Source organism: Marmota flaviventris, chromosome 7 (assembly GCF_047511675.1).
Source record: "Marmota flaviventris isolate mMarFla1 chromosome 7, mMarFla1.hap1, whole genome shotgun sequence".
In the NCBI taxonomy this organism is placed as follows: domain Eukaryota; kingdom Metazoa; phylum Chordata; class Mammalia; order Rodentia; family Sciuridae; genus Marmota; species Marmota flaviventris.
In genome coordinates, this window is record NC_092504.1 from 42,254,317 (window position 1) to 42,280,422 (window position 26,106).

A 26,106-nucleotide genomic window follows, 5' to 3' on the forward strand; every position below is an offset into this window, starting at 1 on the left:
TCATCCTGCTGTCCTACACCATTACTTCATCCCGTACACAGTACGGTTTCGTGTTCCCCTGGTGGGTTCCAAAAAAGACACAAGAATACACTGCTTACGAAAAAGTATTCTGTCACAAATTACTTTTCCTAACTGAGAAAATGCCGGATTTCACCTCACTCCCAGGTTTCCATCCATATTTACTTAAGAACCCAACATTTTCCATTTCAGAAAAGCAAAGGTCTATTGTTTGCAAGTGCATCTTGATTATCCTTAGACCAACGAAAACTCTGCACCCTTGCAACTTAGTGGACAGCAATGATCTTCAGGATTAGACAGCAATTTCTAACATTTTTCCATATAAATGCAGAAGTATCACTTCCATGAATCAACCCTGCCTGGCTAAGACTTTTTCCACAACGGGAACTGCAAGGATAAGAAATGTGATACAAGAAGAATTCAAAAAAGCATTATGTTTTCTGTTAAAAGAATATATGCTTATTGATGCAAATTTACAAAGCACAGGTTGAACATCCTTAACCCAAAAGTCCAAAATATGAAAGTTTTTGAACATTGACATGACACCAAGAGAGGAAAATTCCACACCCAGCCTCATCTGATGGGTCTTATTCAAAACACAGGCACACTAAATATAGATCATATAAGATTGCCTTCAACTTATGTATATGAGATTGACATGAAATAGAAATGAATCTTGAGTTTAGTTTTGGGTCTCATCCAAGATTATCTGTTTTACATATATTTATATGTGTGTATACATATAATATATATATATATATATATATATATATATATATACATATATATATACACACACACACACATATACACACACATACACATATATACATGCACACATATATATGCAAATATTCCAGACTGAAAAATCCAAGCATTTTGAATAAGAGACACTCAGCTTGTACAAAGAACACTGCCAATCAACCACTAGTAATTCCACCCAAAGTTTATGAGAGTAACATACACACAAGCAAATCTTTAAAAACCAGGTGATGAACCCATGACTTCACACTGACCTTCTATTATGAAAAACATCTCCCCTTTGGCACACCCAAGGACATTGCAGGCCTGGCAGGTGTAGAGGCCTTCGTCCTCCTTCCTCACTCTGCGGATAGTTAGGTTCCGGTTCCCGTCTTTCAACACAATGCCTAAGAGAGGATGGAAAGAGTTCTTATTTTTAATGATGTGATCTATGGAGTTGCTCAGTAAAATTTTTTTAAATACACATGCTGCCCTTCATCTTGGGCTATTCTCTAACTCTGAAGAGTCCCACGGGACCCAGTGCCAGCTCATCTCCCATGAGGCTTCCAGGAGAATTTGGCAAGGCTCCCAGGACTCTGCTTCCATGTCTATGAAGTGAGCCAGACCAGGGACACTAACACTGCTTTTCTGTCTAACTTAAATCAAGAAATAATATGGGTGTTAAGCAATATTCCTGGAAAATTCTATAACCAAAGAGATACACAGGTTCTGTTCACCTGAGTCTTCCACCAGGGTCTCGTTGTCTTTAAACCACATTATCTGTGGAGGGGGGTTCCCAGACGCTGTGCAGGCCACTTCGATGGTTTCACCGATACTCGTCGTCTGATTCTCTAGGTTTCCTATGATCATGGGTGCCATGCGCTCTGTGCACATAAAAATAAAACCAGAGAACCTGTAGTCATAACTTTTGGAATGGTTTGAGTATCAATGAACGGCTAAAGAGCAACCTGTTGATTGATACTAAAACTGAAAATACACAGAAGTTGATGACAGCCTTGCTGTTCACTGAGTAAAGCCAAATATAATCAGTTCAGTTCGGACAGATCACGGCATGCCTTTGAACGTTCGCCTTAGCAATTCTTTCTGGAGATCACACGGGGGCAACTTTTTTGATTTCCCCATGCAAAACTCCCCTCTCACAAAAGTTCTAGCTGATGATACCCTAGAAGGCCACCATTGTTTTCTCTTGGAAGTTACCAGACTTCGGTGTAATTCCACAACAAATGCCTAATATCTGTCCAATAATTTTTACATAATTTGCTTATACTATTTGTAACTATATATAAACTATATGTAGTTTATAACTATAGTATAAACTAAACTATATTTATTTATACTATCCATTTTATGATTGAATATGTTAGGTTCAGTACCCTTATTTTTAGGTGAAATAACTATAGTTCAGTGGTTCAAACAACTTGTTCTAGTCTTTATAACTAAGTAAATAGATGAACTAATAACAGAACCTAGTAAACCTAAAAGCAAATGCTATCTCCATTAAAACACAAACTAAAAGAACAATATCCTGAGGAAAGTCAGGGATTTAAAGCACATGATTGTTTTTTGTTTAAATATACAACAAAAGCATATTGTTCGGTATCTTGTTTTTTAATCCAGTCTGCTAGTCTATGTCTTTTCATTGATGAGTATAGGCCATTCACATTCAATGTTATTTATTGAGAAAGGATTTTCATTATCTGTCATTTTGATTTATTTCTGGTGTTTAATTTGAATTTGTTTACCCTTTGATTGACTATTCTTCTAGGATAGAAAAACTTTTCTAGTGTAAAAAATTAGATTAACCCTTTCCCTTTAAATTGTCCATGTGCTATGGAACTGTCTTGTCCAAACCAAATGAACATCAAAAGGAATCATGCTGGAAGAATCCACTCCAATACTTAAGAAAATGAGATTATCTCAGTGCAATACATGGGAGCAAATGTACAGGACTCCAATCTATTTCTAAGAATAGATTTCAGGACAGTGACTTGGACATCCTTAAAGAAGCAAACCCACTAACTGTGAGCTCATATTTCCTAGGCAATTCCAGGAACCTCCCTCACATCTCTTTCTGAATTCTTTCATTAACTTGAAACCAGTCCAGCCACCAATGTCAACAGAAAATGTGTGGTCATATGTGTAGCATGATTTCAAGGGCTATGGGGATGATCTGACCCCTAAATATCTTTTCTTCTATCACCTGAGTTTTTAAACCAGCAAATCAAATATGACTGTCTATCTGAAGATGCCTCCTAAAAAAAATATACCAAATCCCCGAGCAAGATACGATTCCTTTAAAACTTTCATATAGTTAAGTTTACCTGTGCAGTTCCCTTTCCTAACAGTAAGAGAGAGAGAACACATTCATTCTAAGCACTGGAAACGGGCACTAAAAGGAGGAGAAAATAGAAATGGCACAGAGAAACTCTCCAAATTCACCTGATTTCCCCAACAACAGAGCTATGGCTGCCCAACTTTCAGGTAAAGCACAAGATTAAATAAGCTGTACAGAGCAGCTCCAGCTAGAAATTTACAAAGCTTTCTGGTCACCAAAAGTATCATCTTATTGACCTTGAGCTGTCCTCAAGGACCATATGAGATGCCTCAGAGGTACTGACAGTGAACAGAAAGCCCCTCCTTGACTCTACTAGGTCTAAACTCAAACTGTCGTCAGTGTCCACAGAGCAGGTATCTCAGTGAGCAGCTAGTATATGCCACTGTATTCTGTGACTGGAGCTCCAGCAGCATGCAAAACAGGGACCAATCCCTATCTTCTTGTACATGGAGAGAGCTCACTGTGCTATGACTGAACATGGTTGCTGACATTCTCATCCTGTCCATCTTGGCCATCAGAACCAACTTCTAGCATTTTCTTGGCTCATAGTGTTGAATCAACAAATGTGTTGATTCAAATAAGTGAATGCCCAAGAATAAGGCAGAGAGTTCCCTGGTTCAAGCGAATCCCTCGCAGACCCTAGTGAGTTCCCCCATCATAAGGCTACAAAGAGCTATGTTATCTTCTCTTTTTAATATATCCCTTCCTCATTACTAGCTTTGTTCTGCCTTGAGGTCTTTCAGTGACTCGGTGTGTACCAGTCTACTTCACAAGCTTCTAGAAGACAATGATCTTCACACAGCACCTGAAAGCACTATTTTTATGCCATTCCTGCTGACTTGGGACAATGATCCAGAGCTGCCTCTTACCTAGGACTGTGAGTTGCCTGACCACACATTGTCTCTTCTTGGTCTTCCTGTCTTGAGCAGAGCAGACATAGTCTCCTTGGTCCTGCAAGGACACATTCTGGAACTCCAGGGTCAAAACATCATTTGTGCTATTAGAGAACACGGTGGCATTCAGTTTCCAAAGAGCATCCAAGTTCTTGCAAATAGGTGTGAGCAGCTCTCCTGTGGGGATAGCCTGTGGGCGGAGCTTGTACCACGTGAGATTCTCAAATGTGGTTCTGTCTGCAGTGCACCACAGAGACATGCTTTCCTGCTCAGTGGGCTGGCTGGCAGGTTGCGAAGTAATTTCAAGACCCTCTGAAATATAAAGCCCATAGTTAGAGGATGGTGGCTTCACTTGGTACAGTATTCTACCCTCTTCTTACTGCCTTCAAACCATGATAAAGTGCCAAGTGAAGTTAAGTTCTAGCTGTCTCAGAAGATTTACTACAGAGAGACAACCAAACTGGACAACTCAGGTGCCAACATTTATTATCTGGAAATGCAAATTAATTCCCCAGATATATATCACATTTCCACTTTGAGCTCTAAATACAGCTTTTAAGATTAAAAAAGAAAAACCTAAAGCAGACTATCCAATCATATATCATGGAATTCTGAAAGTTAGTTGCTTATTAACACACAACACTCAATGACAATAAAGCTACATTTATCACAACTAATTAGCCTAGACCAAAATATTTTATCCAGTACAGTCAGCTAAGGTTTATTCCTAAACCTAGGAGACACAGGCGAAAATCAGAAGCATTGGACAGTACTGTTCCCATGTCATTCCTATGGCTTCCAGAAACCCCAACCCCAGCAATTGTTCACAGCAAACCTACCAATATTTATTGAGCCTTAGTAAACCATGCATTGTGTTAGACTCTGATGAGCATGAGAGGTGACCTACATATGGCATACAGCTTGTGATCTGAAGCATACATGAAACTCTTCTCTCCAGTGAAGGTGTACAAACTGACTTCACATAGCCCTGACTTCACAAAACCTGAGTTTTCCTTTGTGAACAAAAGCACCAATTCTAGATCCCACCAAGCCTTCTCCCCACCACACACACCTCTCACATGAATGGCAAGGACAAGAGAATTTTCAAACCTAATAGCCACTTGTGAGTGGTGAGTGATCCAGCCCACCCTCCAGAGAGGAGTACTCACTGGTCACATGGAAGGAGATAATCCTCTCTCCTCTGCCGGCTTTGTTGACGGCTTCACATTTGTACAGAGCTGACACATTCGCAGCTTGGATGACAAGAGTACTTACAGTCTGTGGAGAAAACAATTCCCAGGCCATAAACAATGCAGGCTGTGTTTGTGCACATGCATTCAGACTAAAATTCAGCAGTCCACATAATTGCTACAACCTGCCCACTCCATTCACACTACCACACTGACCACCCCCAAATGGAAGCAATTATAATTATGCAGATGTGTAACTCACATTTTACACAAAAGTGTTTGAAAATCATTAGGTTAATGATGTGTTTTAATATAACACATCATTAATATACATATTTTCTCATTCTCATATCTATAAAATTGAAATCACTTCACAATAGGTGCATAAATTAAACAGCATTCATATTTCTTTTTTTTTTTCTGGTAAGTTATTAGTTAGCTAATGGCAGCACCAAAAGTCAATGGTATTTTGAAACTGACTTAATATGCTATTATCCATCTACCTATTGGATTATTAATCTCCAATATGCCTCATATATTATCATACCATCCTTCCAATAAAGAGAGATAAGGAGATTTTCAAGTTAAAGAACTTCAAACTCACTTTGTTTTTTCCTTCGATGAGGGCATATTGTTTTTTGTTGACTTCAATTCTATTTCCACCCTGGAAGTCTTCCACATTTCTCCATTCTTTACAAGTATATTGGTTTGTCATTAAGGCAGATTGGCTACAAAAAAAAATAACAGATACATTATGATTTAACCTCCTTATTTGAATAAATAGTAAGGAAAAGGGTCAGACTTTGGTGACTGTGTTCTTAGAAATAACTTTCCATGCAGCCTACCACTTTACAAGACTTGGCGCCAATTAAAAATAGGCCTCAGCACTGAAGGAAAAGGTCTTAGGTAGATTCATTCAGGATACAGGAGGGAAGAGCTATTCTGGGAACAAACCTCCATTCATAAATTGGATCGACAAGACAATTCAGGCTAATTTAGTTCAAAGGAAGGTAAGGAAACTTAGAAGCCATTGGGCTTCTTAAAGTCATTTCTTGCTGGGACCATGGCCTTTGTGTAGGAAATGGCCAGCAGCAGAGGAAGAAACTAGTAGTGGCCATTTCAAAAACAACAACAGGAAGTGGACTTCTTGGGGTGGTGGTGGGTTGGTTGTTGTTGGTTTTTTTTTTTTCCTTAAGGATGTCTGGATTTGTGTTGGGACTTGATAAGCTAGACCTGAGGCTCTGAGGGCTGAGCTAGGTTTATCGCTGCCTCCCATCCATCAGCACTTCCTCTGAGAGATGGACCTTCTCTCTGATAAGAGGGAGTTCAGTGGTGGTCTCCCATGGACTGGCAGAAGAAGAAAAGCCAAAGATTGGCAATTAGCAAACGGAGCAAATAACTGCTTTTGGAGAAGTGCATATGAGGACCAAGAAAAGAGAACTAGCTAATCACATGTTGGGATGCCCTAAGCCAAAATATCTGCTAAAACTTAACACCAAAAGGATGAAAGGAGATTCCAAGTTCCATTAGAGGAGCCTGCTTAGGGACAGTTTCCTCCATGCAGAATGGAGTCATGGCATAGCTTGGCTATAAGAAAGGCAAACTGGCAGGAAATAGAGCATGTGGCCCTACTCACCTGGGCTTGTAGGAGCACTCTCTCTCCAGCTGCCAATACCAGTGGATGTGACGAGGGGGAGGAACAGCATAGACGGTACACGTCAGGGTTTGTGTGGAGCCATACTGGTAGGAATCCACGGGAGAGATCAGGGACTTCTCACCAATTTGGGGTGGGACTGGAGATAGGAAAAACAATTTTTAACTGTCAATCACCTCTGGGGAATAAAAGTAAAGAATTTCAGCTCAATATTGAAGCTAGCTTTTTTTAAAGCATTGGATTTTGCCTACACTTTCTTTTTGAAAGAACATCTAAATTTGAAAACAGAAGTTTTGAGTTCTGGTGGTACTCATACTAATAACAATAAACCAGTAGTAATGAAAACTAAGACGCTGCTTTAGGCAAGATTCACACCCCTATGTCTTGGTTTGTCTCATCTGCATTTCAGAGGTAGTTTTCCCTGTCTTCCCAATCTCACAAGATCAGAGCAAGGCTACAGAAAGAAAAGAGAATAACATAGTAAACATGTTGATTATGTTCCAAGCATTGTTGCGTGTGCATTACACTGTTTAATCCACTTAATCCTCACAACCACTGTTACTGTCCCCCGCTTTACATCTGAGGAAAAGAAAATGGAAAAGTTCAAGGACTTGCCCAAGGTCACCCATTCAAATAGGCGGCCAAACCCAGCACAAACCCAGACACTCTCACTTCTGAAACCAAACACTGATAAACCACCACATTAGAAAGGAAGTTGTAAATCCTTAGATTGCATCCTGCTCTCCCTTTCTCCCTCTCCCTCCCTCCCTCCCTTCCTCCTTCCTTCCTTTACTTTTTCCCTCCTCCTTCCCTTCTTTTTTTTTTCATTCTTTTTTAGTTCCAAAGTCATGAATGTAAAACTGTGACCTTATTATCACAGTCCACCTAAATCCTGTCTCAGAGAGAAAGAGAATGGAAACCAAGGCTGATGGCCACAAGGCTGCATGCTATAAAGATTCACTGCTTCCTCTCTACTTTCAAAACCTGCCTTCTTTTTTGCCTTTATTTCATATAGGAGGGTAAAGGCTGGGGTTGATCAAGTGTCTAGTGACTTCATAAATTGATAATATGAGGTTATTTGCTGTTAATTTTTTTTTTTTTATTTTTGGCTTGATCATTTCCTTCTCAGGTCCTTCTTATCAGCTTTCCAGTTTCTCTCCCTTCCCCAATCTCCCATACCCAGGAGGATGCTAAACAACTTTCTAGAACCTATTATCTGTGAAATACTCCCTGAACAAAGAAAGAAAGCCAAGTTCAGCAGACATACAGAGGAGTATCAGGACACGCGGGGAAGTGCCTTAATGTCATGAGGATATCTTAAAGTTTTCATGTGGCATGTCAGTAGGGAAGGAACACAAAGAATTACAAGGGAGAAACATTTCTCTAACTATGTTTGGAGTGAAACATTAACGGATTTACTCAGGGAGAAGAAGTGCTCTGTTCAGATATATTTATTACATCTTGAATACTCTGTCTTTCCTCCTGGAGAATGGCAATGTTCATTAGCCTGGTAAAGGTCCTGAGAAGTCCGGCAATAAGGAAACTCTTTCAGATCACCTTCATACCCCACCCCATACTCACTTGACTACGGCAGTACCTTTCTCCCCATCTCCAAAATAATTAATATCTTTCAGTGTGAGGAAAAAAAAACATTTAAATCCTCCTAAATCAAATGCTTACTATCTTTACTTTACAGACTCAGAGGCAGATCCTGGACTCCAGGCAAGCCATCAGTGTGACCCAGCAAAAGCCTTCTGAGTGGGATCTGTCCATTCGTCACAGATGCATGACACCAAACTCAAGAGTCTTCCCCATCTACAGACCACGCGAGCAATTCCCTAAGACAGGAGCAAACTGGCCCTGTGGGCATTCTTCCGTCACAGAATTGGACCACCAATTGCATCATTTACTTTAACCTTGCATTTGACCACCAAATAGCTCGGGTCTATGGTTTCTTAAGGAAGCATGGCTAGAGCACCCTGGCCTATGTCTCATCTCAGCTCCCTCAGTTTGATACAGTGGCCCAGTCATGAAGAATGAGCAAGGAGCAGTGGGTTGGCAGTTTAGAAAGACACAGCCATCCTCTGATAAATCTTCGGCAGAGGGGAAAACTGAATGGACTCACCATTCACCACCAGAGATACCACGTGGCTCTGCTTCTCCTTTGAAATGGGATTGGTAAGGATGATAGTGTAATTCCCTGTGTCTTTTTCACTCACTTCCATAATGGTCAGAACATGCCCCACTTTGATTGTGTGATTGGATTCAAGGAGTCTTCCATTTTTATACCTGTGGGAGGGGAAGAAATTTCAGAAATTAGTGCATTCAGAGGGCGTGCACTCATGTGGAATACGCTTTGTCCTTACTTCCCATAGTTACCATTTGATTTCAGGGGTTGGGTAACCGAGGTACTTCACAGGGATTCTGACACGGTCTCCCACTGTGGCTTCCACCAAAGATTCCGTGCCACTATCAAAAGCAACAAAGGGTTTTGCTAGAAGAAAATGAAAACAATTGTTGTCATAAATGTCAAGTTACTATAAATGAGCATTTGGTTTAGTTTTTCAAGTGAAAAGTGAAAGACCTTTGGGGTCCAAGTGCTGCAGTTCAGAGTCTCTCTGCACGCGCCAGTTTTCCTCCAGCCTCTACACTCACTTTCCTTCCCCTCCAGTGCACTCCCAGTATCACAAAATAGTCACTTCTCTGTGTGGCTTCTCCAAGCCCAGGGCCCTGTGGGTGCTTCTGGTCCTCTGCTCCATGACAACCTCCACAGGCCCTCTCTGTGTCGATGTGCCCCAGGACTCAGTCCTCAGACCTACTCCTTTATCTAGAGGTTCAAAGTACCAGTTGCATAATCAGTTTCTCTCTCCTGTCTGGACTTCTCTTGGGTTCTAGGTTTACATAATAAATATCTCCAGTTGGATGTTTAACTGGCATCTCTGAATGATCATACCCAACCTGTTTCCCCAAACTCCCTCCTCAATCTTCCCTGTCTCAGTGATGACTTCACCTTCTCCTCAGCTGCACAAGCTAAAGCTCAAGTCACCTTCCATTCTTTTTCCCCAGCCAGAGAATCCATCAGCAGGTCCTGTTGACTCGACCTTCAAACACAGGCAGAATCAGAAAACTTCTCCCTGCCCTCGCCTCCACTACCCATGTCCAAGTCATCCACCCTTTCTCAACTCATTATTGCAGTGAGCCCTGCCTGGACTCCCTTCTTCTGCCCTTACTTACTTGCTTAGTATTCCTTATAAGTTACAGAGTAATCCTGTAAAAACAGAAGCCAGAGCCTGTCTCTCTCTCTGATGCATTTCCATATATGAAATCTGAAATCCTTTCCAAAGCTTGTAAATAGAGAGTCATGTGAATTATTTAAACTGAGAAATTTACATGAATGAAAAAGAATAAGTGAAAAATCAAGGTGATTTGAAAGGAAAAGCAGAGCCACGTGGTATCTCTGCCCAGAGCCCCACAGTAAATCATTGAATCTGAGTTGCCCCAATTTCAAAGCTCATTGTTACTCAAGCAGGCCTCTCAGCTTTATAGCAAAGTGAAAAATTTAAAAACTACCTTAGATACTAATGCTGTGCTTACTGTAGTAATAATTGTAATTACAATTAACTGTAACAAGCAATGTTTAGAGAGCACTTACAATATTAGTTCGTCATATTTTAAAATTGGGATTTGAAGCCAAGTCCCTCACTCCCAAAACTATGCTCTTGACCTCTAGGTCATAGAACCTCCCTGGCAAGAGCTCAAAAGTGTTTTCTGAAAGAACAAAACAGAAATCTTTAGGTGACCTAAATATATTTCAGTTACCTCACTGTTCTAGGTATAGCTTAATTCCCAAAGGAGATCACAACTTACCATGGACTCTTACAAAAGTGCTATTCTTCTTGGTCATCAGCCCACTGGACGCTGCACAGGTGTACAACCCATGGTCACTCCGGGTGACAGCATCTATGGTCAAGGTGCTCAAAAATTTCTTCATCACAGGCATAGACTGGGTTTTAAGGTCCCGGTTTATAAGTTTCTTATGCTGATGCTAAAAAAAAAAAAAGTTTTCTAAACTTCCAAAGCCCAGCATAACATTAACCAACAGCTTCTAGAGGAAGGAAATCAAGCTGAACTATTTAATGTTACTAACAGGGGCTTTTAACATCTTGTAGACAGCAAATTCATTGGGATTCAGGAGACGTAAATGGAAGCAATGGAATTAGGATGTAAAAACCCACCTGGTGAAAAGGAGGTGCATGTGAACTGCAAAAAACACAGGTGAATGTGACCACTGTTTGAGGAGAAGTGGCCTTAAAGGGAGACTCATGCAATCGCCTAGTGAAAATGAATATTCAGTCTGATGACAGCAGAGTGGAACAGAATTCTTAGTACTGCATCTTTTCTGTGGTTTGCTGTGTTCTGCAATGCACTTAAAGTGTGTGTGTGTGTGTGTGTGTGTGTGTAAGAAAGATAGACTGTGTGTGTGTGTGTGTGTGTGTGTAAGAGAGACTGTGTGTGTGTGTGTGGGGGTGTGGGTGGGTGTTAAGGCTCTCTTGCATCTGGCCAGAAAGGGTCCTATCTCTTAAGGAGAATTTGTCAGGGCTTATTATCAAAGTATTTAGAGGTCTGGCTTTGAATTGTTAGTGTTACCTTCAAAGAAGGGTATTCCCAGTTGAAATCAAGCCCCACATTTAGCTCAGTTCTTGCTGTACAATTTAAGACAAGCTTCTCTCCAACAGAGAGCTCCACTTCATGAGGGGGGCTCAGAACCACATCATAAATCTTGTACCCTAGAGCAAGCAAATTAAAAACACAGAAAGTGAGAGGGAAAAGAAACCTCTAAGTTGGCCCAAATTTATTTGAAAGTGATACAAAATGTGTGATATCAGTTTCCCCTACGGGTCTCACTAATATATACTTGGTAACTCTTGGCTTATGGAGATTTTACAAAGCACTACCTTGAAGGATCTCAAAGATGTTATAACCCAGTGGATAGAAAAGTCTAGGCCAATGGGGTCAGCTTTAGTAAACTGTTGAACTTTCCACAAAACAGGCACAATTAAAAGAATTGATGCCAAACAATGCCACGAATATTGAGTTTTCTCATAAAATATGCTCTGAAATAACATAATTTTTCATTCTTGGTGTTGATAAAAAAGGAGAAAAATTCAATTGCACATGGGTATATAGGATAGGAAAGGGTAGTTGTAGTGAATCACCCAGCACCATATCCTGAGTTAATATATTTCCTAATATTTAATATATTTCCTAATATCCCTTGTCCTTCACTCTGTAAAACCTTAATCTCCAGAACCTTCTTGCAAAAACCACCCTTTATTGTCCAACATTAATATTATGGGAAGGAAATGTCCTCTTACCTACAACCACAACTATGTACATAATAGACTGGTAAGTCTCGTCATTAATTTTTGCTTCACAGAACACCATGCCAGCATAGCTGATCATGTAACTGGGAATAGTGAAGCCTTTCGTGCTGTCCCAGGAAATTCTGTTGCCATCAGGAACAAACCTCTTTTCTGGATACCTCTGGGTAATAAAAAAATATATATTAAATATTTAATCCAATACAATCCAAAAGTGAAAGCCGTGGACTGTGATCACTAAATTCATCTTATTTTTTTTTTTAAATGCAAGTTGATTTTTTTTATTCATTGTCATTTTGGCTCTTCCTAAATTCTTTAAACTGTTTAATATTCTTTGTGGGTGGGATATTGGAAATGGGTTACCCATCTTAATATTAGTTTGAAATCATGAAAACCTAAGAGATGACTGGAAAAGACAAAACTTACTGCACAAAGAGACACGTTGAGATTTGAAATGGACCCCCGACAGGGAATCACCACAGTTTTGTTTTTGTTTTCAGTAATGTACACAACTCCATGCTGGTCACTAACAGAAGCAATAAATGGTGATCTGTAATCTAGGAAAAAAAGAAACCGTAATTCCATCAGTGAGTTCCTAGAAGAAAAATTCATAAACTTTTAGATTCATAAATTCCAACCAAATAAGAGAATGATTGGAAATGACACTTCACACTGGTAATGCTGTCCACAGGTTAATCTGCTGGGAGATATCTGGCTCCAAAGATATACTCCAGGAGGTGTGTGTGTGTGTGTGTGTGTGTGTGTGTGCGCGCGCACGCGTGCGCGCATGTTTGTGTGCAAGAGTGCATGTATGAAAAATTTGAAAGCTCTGACAATGAGACTGATTCTTTTCACAAGGAACATCAACAAGTAGAGTATATTTTGAAGGCTCTCTATTTTGACATTTGACTTTTTTTTTTCGAAATGAAGAAGCATATTTAGTTTAAATTTTAAAGTTAAATCTACACACTTTACGTACACATTTTACTGATACCAAGAAAAATTCACCTTCTGTCTTTAGGCAAATAATGTAAATGCCATGAAAACCACTTAAAATCTTTAAGTTAACAGAAAGTAACTAGGGATTTTTATACAAGGAAATACTTTATATGACATTGAAAGACTGTGAAGATTAGAGGTAAAAGTCTCTATAAAATAATGCTGAATAGTTACTGCATTTGGTTTGAGATTCAGCAAGATATTGATATCTCCAATAACAAACAGCTGAAAAGCCACAATGTCAAAGACTGAGGAAAAAAAAACAAAAAGATTTTAATGTCTCTCAGACATTATTCATATGATATTAATGCTCTACAGACCACCTACTCCATTCCCTAGAGAGAAAGATGATGCTTAAAAGCTCAAAGATAACATTTCATCTTGTTATGCCCAACATATCTGACTGAGCATTTTCAGAGGTGAAGAAAGTGTTAATTGAACCAAAGGGGAGAAAAGCAGCTTATTCTCTGTAACAGCAGAAGTTTGATTTCCTTCCCAGCTGGAAAACACAGAAAAGCAGCCAATCTAGCCCACCACATGCCACAGCCATTATCTTAGGAGGCCGGGGCCTACTTCCTGGCTCCATCCATTGCTGGAGGGAATGGGGTCAAAGACTAAGGAAGTAAGGTGGGGGACCATGGGGCACATAAAAGACCTGTCCCTAGGGAATACTAAAGTCAATGTATTCTTTCCCATTGTTAAGCTTCATGACCAAAATCTTGGATAGCTCAACTTAGAACATTAAGTTTAGACAGGAAGCAAAATGTACTGGTATACCCAAAGGCAAGTAATATACAAATAGTGCCGAGATCGGTGCTGTTCAATACCATCTACGCTTCATCCACATGTTGAGAAATATTACATAACTTGCTTATAGAGGAAACTTTTGGAAGCTAAATTAATACTTTGACGTAAAACTAAAGCTATTCAGTAAATCAATTCTATTTTCAGTAATCGAAAAATAGGAAGTAAACAAAAGAAACCCAAACAACCACCCATCCTTTCAAAATAAAATATTTACTGTAACTCATGAAATGCATCTTCACATGTCTCCAGGTTTCCTGACTTGGGGAGAAGGAAATAACGAGATATAATGGGAGAGGCTCATCTTGTAGTATTTCCAGACAGGCCGAAAGCAGGAAATCCTTACAATCTTCTGAGAGAGCCTCATCTCCCAAGACTGCCAGATCAAAAGGAGCCAGAAATGCTCCAAGATCTGAGCCCTGCCTCTTTCAAATCCTGCAGAAGGGAGGAGGAAGGCACTATCTTGGACTGTGTTTACCCTGAGCAAAAATCATTCTCAAACATTGTGCAATGCAGGAGTGACCTAGGTTGTTCTGATGTGGCCTCCACTCTTCCATGGCACTGATCACACTGCCCCACGGAGATGTAAGTGAAGATATGCAAGGGTGTTTCCCAAAGCTGAGAAATTCCTGTCCTGTAAAAGTCACTTCTGGGAAAAAGTTTAAAGTCACGTTCATCTGCCTCAAATCCCCTGGGATGTAAAGTTGCATGTACACAAATAAATAAAATGTCTTTTAAAATCCATCCTTCACTAAAGAGATAAATACTTTCCATAGCCAAACAAAATATGATGCAACCCTTACATTCTTCAAAATGACACAGTATTATAGGTATCTCATTAGTTAGGATGCAAGAAAATTAAGATTGTATCAGATTTTCACAATATAAAAGAAAGCATAATTTGTGTTCAAATATTAAATACATGCAAGGTTGGATTTTACTTTATAAGGATGCTAAGGTGAGTCCCTGGTATCAGTCCCAAAGTGAAACTCTGTCAAATCACACAAGCAACAAAAAAAAAGAAAAGAAAAATAAATGCTGTCCTCATAGGACTGTTTGAGGTAGAGTCTGTTTGCACATAACTGTGTGACTTATTTTTTTATAAAGTGAAAGTCAGAAAAATAAAGCTCCTATGTACAAAAATACTCCAGAGCCCTTGGTTGTTTTCCCATACATTCTTGTGACAATCTCCTACACTGCTGTAGATAACCTATCTCACCACAGAAACCTTGCTATAATTCACTCTCCAATCTTTCTTGATTTCAAAGATTTCAGCTTTTTTCCCTCAAACACCAGAAGGCTTTTTATGAGCCTCCACAGACAATGGGGAGCATTGGAAGAGAGATCAGAGCTGAACTAATTGGGCAAAAGCAACGAAACGTGGCCCAAGCTCCAGACCCAACCAGTGAGTCATTTCTCAAAGGAAGCCCCAGGAGAGAAGAATTTTGTAGATTCCGCTTGGCAATCAGCCTTTGGAGCAAGTCTTTTGTTGGACTCGATTCTTCTTTGTGCCTATTGTGTTTTATAACTGGAAAATTAACGTGGGAAATGAATTCTGTTCCACCACTCACCTTGAACATAGACATAGATGACAGAGGCCACGTCAGTGTCCCGGTAGAAGCACTTGTAGGCCCCAGTATCATTTCCGATCACTTTTGGAATTGTGAGTGTCTTACAGAAGAAGTCATCGCTGCACTCCGTCACCTCCACCCTTTCCTCCGAGCCACTCTGACTATTGGGCCAAAGCCAGTCCAAGTCCCTCTGTCCCCTGAAAAATTAATTCCAGGAAGGTATTGATGGGAAATGTCACACCATGAGGCTGCTTCTAAGAAAACAAAAGGTTCCTCAAACTTACATCAACTCCTCACAGACAGATTCAGAGCCTCCTACCAATGACAAGTTGGATTGACAAATGACAAGAGGCCATAGACTCAGCTTCAGGAATCAACTATCAAGAGTCCTAAGTTTTCTACTAATTCACACATTCATTCCTTCAACAAATATTTATTGAACATCTATTATGTGCAAATCATTGTTGGGACAGGGGATATAGCAGCCAATAAGTCAGGCAAAAATCAGTGCCTTCAGAGATTGGGGGAGCTCGGTGGTAAAGCCCCTGTTTTCAGTCTATAGCCTCTGGGTCTAATCCCCAGAAACATGGAAAAGAAAAATCAATGTTCTTATAGAATCTTAGTCTAGTGGGAGATAGTCCATTTTAAAATGTAAGTAAAATTTATTGTATAAAATAAGGATTAGTACTATGCCAAAAAATATAGAAGATAGAAAAAGAAAAAGAGAAAAAGAGAGAGAGTGAGCAAAGAGTCCTGGAAGGAAGGAGCTTGATGAAACTGGCCATACAAAAATTGAGAGGAAGAATATCTCAGGCAGAGGGAAGAGTAAAGTCACCTTTACTGGCAAAGAGTAACCAGTTAAGAGTGGGCAAAGCAGGGAGTAAGAGATGAGGTTAGGTAGGAAGGAGGTGGAACTAAGGGCCAATCAGGACCTTAGTAAGGACCTAGTAAAAACTGCATTAAAGCATAGATTAATTTTATTATAGCATTTCTCTGCAAGACCCCACAGAAAATAGTTAACATCAAGAAGAACACAACCTTATTCAAAGAACTCACAATCTCCATGAAGTCATAGCTCTATCAGGGAAGTTACTTTTAACATGCTCCACGACCTTTTTCAGACTCTAAGGAATTTTTATGCAGAGTTTCAAAAGAAAGTGTGGAATCTTGGTGGATTTTAAATAACCTTTGCTTCTGGGAATGTCTCAAATTAGCAATGCTAAAAAAACAGCACCTGCTACTATGGTTTTTTTCCCAAGGAGTGGGCATCAGGGACCTTCCACTGAATAGGGGGATACCCTTTCCACTCTGCAATCTAAAATAGATCTGTGTTATTCTGTTGACCAGTTGGTATTCTGTGAGTATGAAGCAATGGCAATCAGCTGCCCAAGATTCTTTGTGGACCTCAGCACTCTTCTCAGAGGGCAAGCTTGCCTCAATCCATCACAGTCTCTGCCAAAAGCATACTAGTCTTGAGAAGCTTCTGGGTCTTTTGTGAATGATCACTACATTCAATACACGGTCTTCTAGCTTTCTTTTATTTATTTATTGTTTTGCTTTCTGGTTAGAAAGCAAAGTTTAAAGCTCTCTTCTTATCCAAGAGATCTGTTTTCCCAGTTATCAAAAATCAATAGCATGACTTCTTGCTAGCAAGTGGGAGGAGAGACATTCCAGAAAAGCAAGCCAGAGCATGAAGTCCGTGACCTGTACAGGACACATACTCAGTAATATCACTGGCTTAATGTTAAACTGCTACTACTGTCAGAATTTTTTCATGAAATAAAGTTCCTATGAAGAACTAAAAAGATGTTCAAAAGCCATACTGAGTAAAATAAATGATGGCTCTTACTTCTTCAGCTCTATTCTATAAAGTTACGTTCTCAAACTTCATTTATTTATTCAACACTCATTGAGGGTCTGCTATATGCCAGATGCTGTACTGGTTTTTGACATGTGTGTGTGTGTGTGTGTGTGTGTGTGAGAGAGAGAGAGAGAGAGAGAGAGAGAGAGAGAAGAAGAGAAGAGAAGAGGAGAGGAGAGGAGAGAGAGAGAGAAAGAGGGATACGTGCATACTGAAAAGTAGTAGAAAAATTACCAGCAAAATTGTACACAATTTTTGAGAAAAGACCTTCATTGTGGTTTACATGATTACATCACTGCTTAGAAACCTCACAACTGATGAACAATTACTACAATGCTATTATAATTGTACTGTAATGGAAATTGTTTTTCCCTCGATAAACAATGAGTTCTTCAACATAGGAAATCTGAATCTAAAATGAATCCTTACCTGCAAGTGATTTGAAGAGTTGTGTTAGCCATAATTGTAAGTATGTCTTTTTGTATGCTGAGCCTGGGTGGATCAAGGGAAACACTAGGCAAACCTAGAAACAAATTAAATAAATGAATGTAAGTGCCATTGAGTTAGACCCAATAGGAAACACCTTCCATAAACAATGCATACTCTACACTTTAAAAGGCCTCTTCAGCAATTCATTGTATGAAACTGGGATTTGCTTTTCACCATTCTCAGTAAAAGTTCACAAGCTGTGTCATAACAGGAAGAATGGGCAGATGGTCATAAACCAACACAACAGTTCTGCAATTCATGGAGCTAGGGTGGAGTTCCTGTTTTCCTGCATTGCCAACTTCAAGGTCTTACAAAAGGATATGGGACATTGAAACCAAATGAACCTTCATTGGATGATCTCAGTCCCTTGGGAAAGGACCCGCTGACATTTCTTATAAAACATAGGATGTACACATTTGACTAAATCGCTGATTAATGAAAATCACTTGGAGGGATTTCTATATAGCTTATCTACATACCCTGAAGGGGTGAGAGTGTCTATGACCCCATCACATTGTCCTCTGTCAATTTTCTAGTGCTGGCAACTGAACCTCAAAAGTTGAGATAATGGCTCATGAAGATCACACATTAAAATGGAAGCAGAGGAATTGAGGAAGAGAAAACATCTCCCAATTTCACACACACATGCATATTAATATAGTTTTCCTTAAAGAGCAGGACTAAAAATAGTGGAATACTAATGAACTCTAAGTGGGAAATCTCAACTTATTAATCAAAGGTCTAAGCTTATCCTGACATCAAGTTTGAAGCCAAAGAAACCTGTCTTTACCTAAAGGCTGAGGAGGAAGCAAAATACCTTCACATGGGTCACTTCATACCAACATAACTGAGTTGAATTCTCTGTCAATTAAAGGAGAGGAGCCAGAAGGTGCTGAAAAGCTTCAGAGAAAGAAGAATTGTCCATTCTGCTAGGCTCTTAATGGACATCAATATCTTCAAGGTATCAGCTTAAAAAAGTAACTGATACTGGGCAAGCACCCCCCCCAACCCCACCCCGCTTTCTAACTCACGTCAATTAAGAACAAATGACTCCCTAGGCCTACTCTGGCATTGACTGATGGGAAAATAAGTGAGGATGAGCAAATATAAATAAGTGTGAGACAGTACAAGTAAAGAGAGTGTAAGTAAATATCCATTGGAAATGTCTAGTGCATTGAATCTTTGGCTCCCAATGTGAACAACTGGAGGAAAAATGAACAACTGATGGCACAGTTTCTCACACCCAAACAAATGTGCAAAATAGGTGGCTGACATCACTGTAGATTTGTTCAACAATAATACAGTTTTGAAAAAATACTGGAAATTAAGTTAGATCAATAAAACTCAGAAACTAATTGACATCAGTGTTGACTTATTGTACTGTCCATGATATTCCTAGACCTACAAAATCTGCATTTAAAAAGCATTTCAGCTGACCCTAATGTAGAAGGTCTATGGGCCACTCTTGGATAGCTAGGTACCTAATCATGGACAGTCTGTTTTACTTAATTAGCATTCTTCACCGTGAAGGAAATAAATGTCTCCAACATAAGCAAAACATAAAGCAAAGTGTTTAAAAGCAAAAGAAAAGTCTTTCAATAATGGAGTTCCCCTTGACACACTAACTTAATACAATTCACACAAGGATTCAAATGAGAAAGAAACCATTAATTAAACACATTCATGTAAGAAAAAAGTGATAGTAAAATGACTGGCTGCTCAATAAGTTATGTCCACTTCTCCACCAAAGTAAAGTAAAAGACTTGTTTTTGTTTTAATTTTCTGGGTTTTGTTGTTGTTGTTGGTGGTGGTGGTGGTTCTTTGGTAGTCTTGGAGACCAAATCCAGGGCCTCATGCATGCTAAGCAAATATTCTGCAACTGCACTACACTCCCCAGCCCCTAAGATACTCTTTAAGTTCTATCATAAATTATTGCCACAGATCATTTCATACTCCACACACATTAGCCATGTAATTTTTTTTAAAAGGCATGTTCTTCATTCATAGGAAGCCAAGACAACACCATACTCTTCTAAAGCCATATTTACAACTAAAATCTATTCAACAATGCTATCAATAATAACTTCAGATTTATCTCTGTAGACCAAGACTTTTTTGTTGTTCTATTAAACTTCATTTGTTTTCATTGGCAAATTTGATTCTTACTCTTCAGAAAGTTCTAAATAAAATGACTGTAAGAGGTACATATGCTACTACTCAATAAAAAGCCCTTTTTATGTTCAAATCCCATAACCAATATTAATTAATTTGTGCACTCTTACCCTTCCAGCTCAAAGACGGGCAGGAAAAACAACAGTGGCTCTGTCTCTAGAATTCGATGGCACCAATTATAGCCCAATCCAATTAAGCAAGTTGCACACTCCAAAAGGGCAACCTCACCATTCTATTCAGGGCAACCAGATCACAGTTACTACTGCTGCACTAGGAAACACCCCAGGCTTTAAAGCAACTCACTTCTTTTTGGAATACATGTTCTGAACCTTCATTCTCTTCCAAGAAAGGGGGACAGCAAGGCATTGAGGTCTTGTCAGGGACAAATGAGTGTCCGTGGTGGAGCTAGCCCCAATGAACCAAGTCATTATTAGGAAAATTCAATAAGTGTAGACAGATGATCTTGGTACTGTATGCGAGTGCCAGTGTCTTTTAAGACATAGGATTCTTTTCTTTTGATATAAGGAATTTTTTTACTCCCCCGCCCCCTTTCTCTCACCCTCTTCCCTTTCTCACCCTCCAAAGGGTGGAAATCTGGAAATTGGAAAGCTGTAGCTATAGAAATGAGCGGGGGGGGGGGGGGGGGGAGTAGGAGGAGGAAGGGAGAGCTACAACACCAAGACCTTGGGTGTTCCTAATCTAAAGGACAGGGAAATTTTGCCTGACAAGGAAAGCAGCCCTAGAACTAGGTACTAAGTTCTGCAGAAGTTCGCAGACCTGAACCTCTGATGATTCTCTTAACCAAAAGACCAATGATGTTAAATTGTTTGGCACAAAAAGTTGATAGTCACTTTGAGACCTTAGGGAATCTGTCACGGACCTGCGGACAAGTCCTAATGTCCTCCCTCCTCTCTCTGTTAGAAAAGCGTCACCCTGCACGGAAGAAGCAAAAAAGTCTCCCTCCGTTTGGACCCCACCTTGTAGGATAGGTGCGCATGTGTATTCCAGCTAAAAGGGAGCAGCAGCCTGAGGGCCCTTGCTCCCTTTGGGACCTAGCAGAGAGCACTGTGAGATCCAGATAGCCAGATTTGCGCTCCCTTCGGGATGTTGTGTACAAACAAGCAAACAAGGTTTCACCGCTTGTTCTTGCCTGCGGGAGCACCTCCTGCCCTCCAGACCAAGGCACCTTCCCACTCTAGCCTCCCCAGAGCCCGAGGGTGTTTCGGCTCCGCTGGACACGCTCTTGGCGAGGCCCCATAAGATACCATAGACCTGAAAAGGGAACTGGACTAGAGCTCAGGAAACAGAGTAACCTTGGGCCAGTCTCTGAGCCTCAGTTTCCCTTATAGATAAGTGAAAGAATCCAAAGTGTCAAGTCCTTCCAATTTCTCTGGCTGTATGATTCCAAGTTAGATCTCACATGCCCATCTCACCGCCTGCACCCGACCTCTCCGCCTTCTCCTACTGAGTGGACTCCTTACCCACAGTGGTGGCTCTGGTCTCCACGCAGAGCCACAGAGCGATGGCCAGCAGCGCCTTGCTCTCCATCCTGCACCTGGAGCGGGGCATAGTGCCCAGAACTCAAGCGCAGGCTCTTTCTGACCGCGCCTGTGGTGCAAAGAGGACGCAGAGGTGGAATGCGCTCCCCAGCGCAGGACCCAGGGATACTCAGGGCGAGGACGCCCTGACTCCGGCCGCAGCTGCAGGGGCTTCTGCGGGTGCGGGCAGGAGAAGTTATGCTGGCTGTGGGAGGGGATCTGGACTCTGTAGTGCGCAAGTAATGTCCTGCTCGGGCAGAAGAAACGGGAGTGTTCTAGCCTGTTCTCCCGGAGTCCCGGGACTCAGTGCCCGGTGCGAGCGCGGGCTGAAACTCTAGATCGCGGGGGCAGGGCCTTGTGGGCGGGGCGGGGCGGAGCTCCCCTGCGACCAGCCCAGCAGCGCACTGGGTATCTGGCCTGGATTCCCAGCTCGCGGCGCGCACTACATCCGGTGTTACAGCACCTGTCCTGGACTGTGCCACGAATCGCCTCGGGGTAGAAAGTCCCAGTGCTAAAACTTCGTTTCTGGTGGAAATAAATTGTAGCCGATAATGGGCTCTGAGCCCCCCAAGATTTAGTCGGTTGTTGACCCAGGGAATCTGGGGAGCATCCGCAGAAGCTCAGCGAAGGACACTGCGCCCTCACCAGGCGCGTCAAAAAGCGGGACCTTCTTCGTCGCCACATGCGTCCCAAGTGGCAGAAGATTCGCTGCATTTTCAGACAGCCAGTGAGAAGTAAATAATGAGACTACACTTAACAAGGGTCGTAAACTAGCAGTGACTCATCCAGTAGTTTTGAGTTCTATATTGAGTGCTCGTTGTAGACAATTTTGGCCGGCACGATTGTTTTAAAAATCCCAATCTGAACGGCTTTATTTAGAAAGTTCGCTTGTCCAGTTTGCCAACGTTCCCGTTCTTTCCTCGCCTACCCGGTTTCAGATATTTTGAAGTTACCTGCCTAGACCCAGGAAGCACATCAGATCGGGACTCCTGCCAGGTTCTCACCAAACACCTACAGGAGGGCTCCCTGGAACTGGGGGTGCTCAGGGCTCCTGCACAGTAACGGCATGGACATCACGGTCCTTCCAGTGAGGATGTCCTCGTGGAGAGGCTTTTGTCCACTGTGCTCCCAGGCGAGGAACCCCTAGCATGACTGTGACCAGGCCCTTTTCAGAGCAGAGCTTTTTCCAGCCAAGATATCCTTCGGCTAGCACAGGGAAAGGTACTTGGCCAATTAGTGTAGCTGAAGGAACAATGAAACCAAGGCTCCTAGACTCTGGGGACCCAGGACACCCTCACCAAACTTCACCACTGTCTCATCTGTGGAGGTCATGTGTCGCTGTTTGGAGGGGAACCTTGGTTCCTTGTAGACCATTTGTTCCTTCTTTTCTCTCCATTTCTTCCCACATCCAAGGGGCGACATCAGATGTCCCCTAACTTGGTCATATAGTCTTTTACTTCCTAGATATATGCAGGTGCTATTTAAATGACAAGTTGAACATCGTTCAGCAGAATGAAGACACACAATCACTGTTTCCATATCTAATCCAAACTAGATTAATTGTGCACAATTATTGGAATCTGTTTCTCCTTCTACATTTAAATGTATTTACTGTATTTACTCTACTTTCCAGGTTGACAATTGAAGTATTTTAACAGTGTTGAAGTGCAATAATGTATATTATGGTTACATTTTTTGAGAAAAAAAAAGTTTGGAGTTGAAGGATCTTCCTTTGGCAGTCAAGCATTTTTATGATTCCTTTTTCTAAGCAAATTCTGTGCACATATGGGTATAGGTATTTCCCACCCTTCTTTTTACAAATGGTAATTTGGTGCAAACACTGTTTTAAGGCTTCACTTTATTTTATTTATTTGCTTTAAAATATATCTTGGAGATTATTCTCCCTCAGCCCTTCTTATTATTTTAACACCATTAAAAATAGTGTTCTATTGTGTAAATGTACTAATATTTTTCTAGGTTTTTATTGTGGGGAGAGGGAAAGATCCTTAAAGAAACTCTTTCTGCTAATTTAGCAAATAAACCAGGATGGGGTCTGGCAGAGCTGGATAAAGAAAAGGGAAGTGGATCCCATCTTGGAGAAGGCAATGTTTCTCCATCTCCATCTCCAAACAGTTCTTCTCTCTGGAAGCCTTATTTACAATTCATGACACTTCCTCTTCCATGTCTTACTTAAGAAGATAGTGTCTCCTCTAAATGCAAACCAGAACCTGCAGGCCCCATGGTAATAGCCCCTTTAGAAGTCTTAGAGGAAATGATGTATCTTTGATGGCCACAGGACCAGAATTTGGCAGGATCTCAATGAAATCAGTCTACCACATTCCCTCCCACACAGCATTTGGAAATGCCTTGTGATTGTGAAAAATGGCAAAGTCTGTTAAAAAAATGTGCCATGTGCTGTGACTCCCGTTTTCTGGCATTGCAAAGGAATGATATTTGTGAGCTAGTTTGCTGTTATAAGATGGCCATCACCTAGCAAAGTCTCCCAAGTATATTCTGTGTTCCATAGATGGTACTCAGAGAAACTGCAGAGGAATGATTAAATGCAGTCTCCGGGGCCAGGCTGTCTAGGTTTGGCTCCCAAATATATATCACTTACTGTCTATATGATATTGTCTAACTTACAGGTTACATTTCTATAAAACATGCAAAAGATTATAATAGTGTTTTCTCCATAAAGTTTCTACAAGAATTAAGTGAATTAATATATACAAAATACTTACATTAGGACTCAGAAGGTGGCATTCCCAGATACAGTGTTCACCAGATACACCTTGAAAAACATTCTGTGAAGTTTGGTTATACTATTAGAGTGCATGGACTCCTTCAGCAGCCAAGATTCAAACTGCAGATAAGGCTTACTCGTTCCTTTTTGAGCACTTACTATGTGTTAGGCAGTATTCTAGGAGCTGGCATTACAATGATGAAAATAATGGTAATAGAAACAGTCATCACAACAACTTCACCCAGGGCAAATTTATTTAACCACAGAATAGTTTGCATCTCTGGCTATTTCTTTGGACCTGTGCACAAAAATATGCAATGTGCACATCCAACACACTGAATAGGTTGCACTCTGATCCCCAAATTTGATTTCATCACTATCAGTACTTTGGATTTCATATCTTAACAAGTACATGTGAGAATGGGCAAAGATTAATAATTGAGGAAGTTGGGTGATAACTACATAAAGATTCATTCTTCTATTCTATTTGTATATGTTTGAAATTTTCCACTATAAAACTTTTTGTTGTCATTAAGTATAATCAAAGTGATGGCCAGTCCAATAAAACACTACTGACTCTCACTGACTCACACTCAATGTCTTGATATGGTAAAAGCAAGGATTGGGAGTGACCTCACACATAGCTTTTCATTGTCTCAGACACTGCTTTCTTCATCTGTAAATGAGAATCATTTACTGTACCCCAAGGATTGTTATGGGACTCCAATGAGATGGTTTCATGAAGATGCTCTATAAACTGTAAAACACTTTCTACTGATGGTTGTGGTAGTGACAAAGATTTTCTCAATAGACATTCATTTCTTTCCTAGTAGTACTTGTTACCCGGGTCTTTAATTAGCTGACTGATATCTGCTGCTCACACCTCATTTCCTGAAAATTGTTTTCAACATTAAGAATATCAACTGCTCGTGCTGGAGATTTGGCTCAAGTGGTAGCGCGCTCGCCTGGCATGCGTGCGGCCTGGGTTGGATCCTCAGCACCACATACAAACAAAGATGTTGTGTCTGCCGAAAACTAAAAAAAATAAATAAATATTAAAAATTCCCCCTCTCTCTCTTTAAAAAAAAAAAAAAGAATATCAACTGCTCAAAACTATTCCCTATCATTTTTTGGCATAGAGATAAGGAAGTAGGTATACAGAAAAATAAATGTACAACAGAAAATTTTGCAGGATAATGCACATCAAACAAGTTTCTGCCTCTGGGAAATCATGAGGTGGAGGCAGGTGAATAGGAACTTGCATTTTTGCTTTGTATATTTCTATTTTTTTTTCCAAAACAAGAAAGTGCTACTTTTACAAATACAAATAAAAATTAAGATCCATTTTCATTTCCAGTGGCTGCTATATTTTGAAATATTGCAATTTATTGGTTACATATTTATATAACACTTTCTCGTGTTTACTGCATTTAATTTGTTTCTCATATCAGTTGCTGTTGTAACTTACCAGAGCCTGTGACTATCTTGCCAGATGTTGGCTCGGTTTCATAATTTATCCATACTCATAACTCTGGTGCATTAGAAGAATGCATGTAAAACCCCTTATTTCTCATTATCTGTCTTCCTAACACACTCAATTTTATTTGAATCACTGTGTGATTTATATTTTTAACTTATAGTATATGTTTATGTAAGCTAAGTCACCACAAAGTCAAGCCAGCCTTGGATGTTTCCT

The 26,106-nt window shown here is 40.5% G+C and overlaps 1 protein-coding gene across 4 annotated transcripts in view; it reads right to left on the reverse strand.

The window, feature by feature from the left end:
- Kdr (kinase insert domain receptor) overlaps window positions 1–21,961 on the reverse strand; it is a 43,906-nt gene extending 21,945 nt beyond the window's left edge. For all 4 annotated transcript variants that reach the window (XM_027937320.2, XM_071614290.1, XM_071614289.1 and 1 more), the window contains exons 1-15: window positions 21,611–21,961; window positions 17,898–17,991; window positions 15,608–15,804; window positions 12,660–12,790; window positions 12,228–12,396; window positions 11,500–11,639; window positions 10,720–10,897; window positions 9,232–9,346; window positions 8,978–9,141; window positions 6,835–6,991; window positions 5,803–5,926; window positions 5,178–5,286; window positions 3,985–4,320; window positions 1,497–1,643; window positions 1,035–1,166 (exon numbers count right to left, since the gene is read on the reverse strand). In XM_027937320.2, the coding sequence (XP_027793121.2) occupies window positions 1,035–1,166; window positions 1,497–1,643; window positions 3,985–4,320; window positions 5,178–5,286; window positions 5,803–5,926; window positions 6,835–6,991; window positions 8,978–9,141; window positions 9,232–9,346; window positions 10,720–10,897; window positions 11,500–11,639; window positions 12,228–12,396; window positions 12,660–12,790; window positions 15,608–15,804; window positions 17,898–17,991; window positions 21,611–21,698 (2,281 nt within the window). In that variant the 5' untranslated portion in view covers window positions 21,699–21,961. The remainder of the gene's footprint in view (window positions 1–1,034; window positions 1,167–1,496; window positions 1,644–3,984; window positions 4,321–5,177; window positions 5,287–5,802; window positions 5,927–6,834; window positions 6,992–8,977; window positions 9,142–9,231; window positions 9,347–10,719; window positions 10,898–11,499; window positions 11,640–12,227; window positions 12,397–12,659; window positions 12,791–15,607; window positions 15,805–17,897; window positions 17,992–21,610) is intronic.
- Window positions 21,962–26,106: the final 4,145 nt, after the last annotated feature.